Source organism: Teleopsis dalmanni, chromosome 1 (assembly GCF_002237135.1).
Source record: "Teleopsis dalmanni isolate 2A chromosome 1, ASM223713v2, whole genome shotgun sequence".
Lineage (NCBI taxonomy): Eukaryota > Metazoa > Arthropoda > Insecta > Diptera > Diopsidae > Teleopsis > Teleopsis dalmanni.
Window position 1 is genome coordinate 208,590,054 of NC_051846.1, and position 7,078 is coordinate 208,597,131.

A 7,078-nucleotide genomic window follows, 5' to 3' on the forward strand; every position below is an offset into this window, starting at 1 on the left:
AATATGAAAATTTATATTTAAATATGAGTACTACATGTACATTTTTTTTAATAAAAAATAAAAAATATTTTTGTACATATTTTCTCTTAATATTCAATAATATTTTCAGTAACATTTTTTCTTAAAATAAATTTAAAATTAATTAAAAAATTTTTAATTAAAATATTTACAGTGTAATTAGTTATAGACATAGTGGATAACAGCATCGCTGAGTTTTAAATATTATAGCCATTATTCATTTTCTCTTTGATAAAAATAGTATTTGGTCTTAGATTTGGTCTCCATAAAAATTCATAAAAAATTATTATTTTATTTTCATACACTTTTTCTATATATTTAGCAAATAAAATCTGTCAATATAGCTATCGAAATAAAAATATACGCAAAGACCTAAAAATTGAATAATAAATACAGACTTAGTCCATAACTTATTTGCTTCGATGGAGGCTCATTGCGCCTTAAAATATACTTTTCGAAACTCATTCAATAACTTAAAACTCTTTTCGTATTGAGTACATATAATAGTGTGTTACTAAATTAAAGTATTGAATTACTTTAGACTATTAACTCGTATAACATCAAATGCTTCTGAACATAATGTGTAATAACTTCATGGTTTTCCTATCAATCTGCCTGAAATTTCAATTGTGAACAAATTAAATATTTATAAAAGAATAACTGTTATTGGATTCGTTATTAAAATATATGAGATTAATTAAAGATCATATTTTGCATAATTTTTTAATGATATCTAGGACCTGAAATAGGGCTCAGTAGGTTTTGTATTTGGCTTGAACTTGAATACATTTTTTGGGTATCGTAGGTATATATGAAAATTACTGATAATATCATACAGAAGTGATTGCATAGTTGTGCATTTTCACTTATAAAATTTTATTGATAACTAAAATTGAAGCTTTCTTATACACAAATAATAACAATATCCTAAGTTTTTGAAAATTTAAAATTAATCATATTTTAATAACTATTAAAAAAGTTATTAGGGTTTAAAGTTCGTTAATTTTTGTAAAATCTCAAATTTGCTAAAATTTCATAAATTTGCAAAGAACATAGCCTATAATAAATAAGCGGATCAATTCCATTTTTTGAATACATACATAAAAAGTATGCATAATTAAATAGAAATAAAAGTTTCCTTTAACAATAATAAACAATTTTTTATAAAAACTTTAAATGGAGGGTGGAGGATCAAGTTTTTGCACATATGCATTATAGTACAGGTATTTAGTACACCATATTACAACTTTTAACCTGCCATAGTCTTTGAGGTATTGAAAAAAAATGTAATAGTTGACTATGTTTATGCCCAAATCTGGATGCATTCCAGTAAGCCAATTGAACTCAAATATATCAAAGTTCATCTATATTTTAATTTTAATATTCAATTAAATCATTTCAATATCTCTACTGTTTCAAAAAATACCGAATTTTGATCGTTCAATTTTCATTTTGACATACTGTGCGCTGCAAGATATACTTTTGTAAATGAAGTTTTTAGCAATTTTTTTTTTATAATTAATTTAATGCTGAAATAATATTTACCTCTTAATTTGATTTAATAAATTTACATTTTAATGTTAAATACAATTTGCTTTAACACAAGCCTTAATTAACCCAAATACTTGTAATTCATTTCTGTTCCTGTTAGTTGTATATTTGTTGATATATACAATATTTGTATTTATATTTATATTTATATTGTACGAGTAGTTCACATACTACAGCACCAAAAGTATTCTCACCAAAAGTAATTATAAAAAAATTTACAGCATTTGCTATGTAAATATTTGCGTTTATAAATATTTACTTCAATACTATTTACAAAAGTTTTATTAAGTACTGAGAAATTCTTTAATAATAAATTATTCTAGTTGATTTGGTTAATTCTGCTCACATTTTTTGATTATTTAGAACGTTTGTAATTGTTTACAAACATATCGAATTGTTTGGATAGAAACTGTTAAATCGGGCATGTTTCCATACACAACAATTCGATTGATACGAATTTGCTCGGCACAAGATTAATTGATTTATTTATTTTTCGAAAATTATGGCGTTTAATACACAATAAAATGCAATAAAAATTAATTGAAATATTTATTGCTTTGAATAAATTCACCAAATAATTTGAGTTAATTACATCTTATTACTTCTTATATATGATCAAAATAAATTTGTGAAAAAAAAAATGCTTTACAAAGTATTTTGACAGCATTTGATAGTACAGATATTTGAAATATTTTCAATTAATAAAATTAATTTTGTTTAAAAATTATTTAAATTATTCTATCAGTATTTAAGTTTCAGTGATATGTTTTAATATAAGTAAAATATGTACTTAAAAATAACACAATCTTTATAATAACATTGAAATGCTTACAAATGATAAAAAAAAATACTGGATTATTTGTTAACATAAGTGTAATAATTTAGTAATGATTAAATAATAATCATTCAGTATCAACAATTTAAAGGGCGATGAGTTGATCATGCCATTTAACCGATCTCCAAATGTAAAGAAGCAGTTTACTATTCTTGCGTATGACATATACAGGTGCGGATTCATACAATTATTTTACTTGCATAGCACTGCTTCAAAGTTTTCGAACATTACAATGCTCGAGCAACTTCAGTATACTCGAATTCGAACATTTAGATCAAAACTTTCAACTGTTTGGACTTCTTGAACAATTAGGATCGTTTTACATAGTTACACATAATACCAATTGCTGAAATAATACTCCTGTGCACACATCTTGAGGCAGCTCACCCTTTTCGAGCATTTAGTAACTCAATAGAAAACAAAAACATTGCTAAAAAAGCAATACAGATTTAAGCTTACTTTAAACTCACTTTAATCACTTTAGGTAAAGTTTCTAAAAACAAATTTCCACATGCTTATTAAGATTTAAAATCTCTATTGTTTTAAAAAGTTATTAACATAAATTTAATTTTAACGTCAATATGATTGTAGTGATTATTTTACTTAATAGAAGATTTTGTATTTAATAGAGAGGTGTCGACAAGTAGTGAACTTCAACAACAAAAATTATTTTTATATTATTTTAATTAATTGCATTTTTGGCTAACCATGTAGCTATTTAAAATATTGCCAAATACACATCAATTATAGTCTTGAAATATTTTATGATTCCTATATTTAATTATTCGTAAATAATTTTTTTTGAGGCTACAAGTATCAAGGATTGAACTCGTGCCCTGCAAAATTTGAAGCTCAGAGTTGGTGTTCTGACGCAAAGATTTACTTGATTTGTATATTCGAATTTAGAGTTTCTTGTTAATTTGCTGTGAAAGTTTATTAACTAATTTATTTGATGTGATATATTAGAACGAAATCATAAACCAGCTATAGAATAATTGAATTAATTAATTATGTATTTATTTACTTTATTTTTTTTTTTGTCAAATTTCAATACTATTCTTTTGTAGAGGCATTATTTATTGCATGATCTTTCTTGTGCATGCAACCTAATCTAGGAACGTAATATGGAGAAGGTCATGCTAATGTTACTCTACGATTCGTATTAATTAAAACACTTAAACTTAATTAATTAATTAATTATGCTAGTCTATAAGTTACTAAAAGACGTTATTGTAATAACCAAAAATAGACTGTGTAAAACCGAACAATTTTCGAATTAAAATTATTAAACACATAAAATCTAACTATTTAGCTTTCTGAAAAATTTGGTTATATAATGTCATTTTAAATAAATGTTCTTAAATTAAATATATATTTAAATTTTTAAATTATTTTTAATAACAACAAACAACCATTACTATGTTTGTTCTATTAATCTTATTGTTGACTACAACTGTTTTGTGAAATTGAACAACTGAGTTATTGCGATTATTTCATACTATAGCACATAAAACCACGCATCCAAATGTTTAATACTAATATTTGTTATTTAATAAAACAAAAATTATTTAACAAATAAAAGCCTATTATATAAAAAAATTAAGAGTTCAAAAATTTCATATAAATTGAACTTGAAATTTCTAGAAATCAGTTGAAACATTGTCGTATAACAATGAAGTTGAGCATTCTTAGCATTTTTGCGGTATTGGCTATAATAGCCATCCAACAGTCTTGGGCCCAGGACACCACTGCGGCTTCAACCGACACCACTGCAGCTTCAACAGACACAACTACAGCTGCCAGTACAGATACTACAACAGCTGCATCATCATCCGACACTACTACCGCCGCAAGCAGTAGCAGCAGCGGTGGCAACACCAACAACAACCGAAATGTAAGCAATAATAACAACAAGAATAATGTCAAAGTTGGAGGTGGCAAGAGGAGGAGGAGGAGAACTAGAAGGAGACGTACCACTAAAACAAGAAGAGCAAATAGAGGTTAAGCTAAAATTTTGACCACAGGAAAGCCAAATTGACAACGATAATAATTGAAACTGAACATGTATAGAATCCTGAATTGCAGATTAAAAATTAAAAAAAAAATACTTTTACAAAATATTCAATGAGTTAAAAATGTTTTTAATAAAAATTAGTACTGAAAGAATATATTTAATTTAAAAATGTGTTATAATTTTTAATGCCATTATTAGTCTTCATTTAATTGCAATACATCTGTTATTATTTTGTTGTGATTTATGTGTGCGTAGGTGCAAATGTATATATCAAGTTTGATGGGACGCGCATTTATTAATTTCAAACTTTAATTAAAAAATAAATTTTTCATTTCGATTTCTTATGAATTTAACCTGAAGTTTATTATTAGATGATTTTTAGCTTTAAACCCTAGATATTTTAGAATAAAATACTAAAACTCCAAAGATTGTTGTTTTTCAATCATTTTAATCCTAATCATAATATACATAAAATATTCTATAATATTGAAAATGAATAGAAAAATAAAAATATAAATAAATCATGACGAAGAAAGCCAAAAGCAATCGTATTTGATTTTGCCAACCTTTCTAAATCTGTTATCTCCATTTCAATATTGAATAAAATAAAAAAGTGAGTTATATTTTTTAAAAAAATTTAAATACCTTGTAATAGATTTAAATTTAATATTACTTACTTCACAACTAATCAGTAATATTATTGATCTTCTTAAGTAATATTACTTACTTCACAACTAATCAATTTGTTGTGAAGTAAGTGCAATTATTTTTGCACTTCTATGGATAGAATTAATTTCACTTTCGTATATACTTATAGATTTTGAAAATTATTTCGGTTACCGCAAACCAAAAATTCGTTAACTGAATTTGGTTAGTAAATTTTATTTACGTGATCTGAAGTTCAATTACCACAATTGACGAAACGATTGCCGTAAATGATCAGTTTGTTACATGAGAACTACACCGAAAAATTCTTTTATTTGCCGCAAATGAAATCTTCGTCAACTGTTTTTCGTTTGTGAATTCGTTTGTGGGAAAAAGCAAAAACTCAGTGCAAGAACAAGCATAAACTCAGTTGCTTCAAACGATCTCTTTGTTTTATAATATGATGTTATGATTTATGACGTGAACTAGCTTACATCTGTAAATCATTAAATAATTTACAGAAAACGAATTGTTTTGAGTGTACAAACATACTACTGCACTAAAGACTAATGCCATTGGTTTCAAGAATATGAGAGACTCTCATATTGATCATATTATTATCAAAATTATATGATCAATAATGAGCTTTACTATATGAAATAATATTCAATATTATCTTAACTTTGTTGATTTGATCATAGTAATTCCATATACCACGTAATTTCTTCCAGTGAAAACATTTTCATTAACGCTGTTCACTTCAATTTAGATTAATTTATAAATAAGTTAAATATGGGAATAGAGTAACGAGAACATCCAAGGCAGATTATTCCATATTTATTCTATGAAACAGTAATATTATTTTGTAGTTTTTAATTAAAGAACAGTATTGGAACATATTTATTTGAAGATGGCTCTATAATTACAGTGGTATCAACTACATATTTATATATATGGTATATTGTTTGAAAATAAAAAATAATGCATATATTGAGTTTCATTTACATTTGATGTCTTAATACCCCCAGGTAATGTGAGGTACACATACTGAACCAATCCAAGTGCCAAAAAAGCAATAAATATTCAGTGAATTGAATCAAAAAAAATTTAAATTAATATAATTATTTCATTTGATTAAAATTTCTGTCAAAATGAATAAATGAATGCATTTCTGATTGTAAAAGATAATTAGCTGTAATACTTCAGAGTGTCATGACTTAAATGCTTGGAATAAATGCAAAGTATGCCCACAACCAAAACAATTTTTCAGGAAATATAAGTTGATACATATATCTTATATAAGGAAAGTTTTTATTATTAAAAAATAAGTTCCTTTCAATTACATAAATTATTAACCAATAAGGAATTTGCCTAAATAACCAAAACTTTCATTGAAAACATGTATTAATAAAAGTTTGAAGGACTATTCAATTTAATGTTACCTATAAGCTTTGCGATAAATGTTAAATCCTTTCTCAATTTCAACTCATGTGTAGTGAAATGCTATATAGAAACGAGATAAGGTATAATTAAATATATGTCTTTTTTAACATAATCTACATCATATTTTCAAGGAAAACCAGCACAAAATTTTGATAATTATGCATTCAAATAAAGAATAATACAACTCAACCCAGTATAACTAACAAATAGGGTCTTCAGTGGCACCTTGGCTTCTTTGTGTTATGGATATACAAACAATATGTGAAAGTAAACAGACACAAAAAGTTAATAGGCATATTTCACAGAAAAACACCTGCGAATTTATGTTAACTTATTGTATTCTAAAATAAATATAATTATATAATGAACCTACTTATATTAATTTAATTTAATATAGAGCAAATAAATAATTTCTCGGGAATACAAAAGAGTTTAAACAAACTATTTCTGTATAACTTTCATATAAATAACTAAAAAATTCTCTTAGAGATCAGTTAAACTTAAGCATTTCAGCAAAGTAAAACATTTTTCTATTAAAAATGAAACTAAGCACTCTAACCATATTCACCGTA

General features: G+C 25.2%; 1 protein-coding gene across 1 annotated transcript; it reads left to right on the plus strand.

Annotated features, from left to right (window-relative positions):
• The first annotated feature begins 4,076 nt into the window (after positions 1-4,076).
• On the plus strand, positions 4,077-4,409 carry LOC119667163 (putative uncharacterized protein DDB_G0283051). The gene has a single exon (XM_038076452.1). It carries the CDS (start codon positions 4,077-4,079, stop codon positions 4,407-4,409), a length of 333 nt encoding a protein of 110 aa, XP_037932380.1.
• The last annotated feature ends 2,669 nt before the right edge of the window (positions 4,410-7,078 follow it).

Coding starts and splice junctions, on each gene's coding strand:
- LOC119667163 (XM_038076452.1), top strand. CDS start 4,077: ATGAAGTTGAGCATTCTTAGCATTTTTGCGGTATTGGCTATAATAGCC.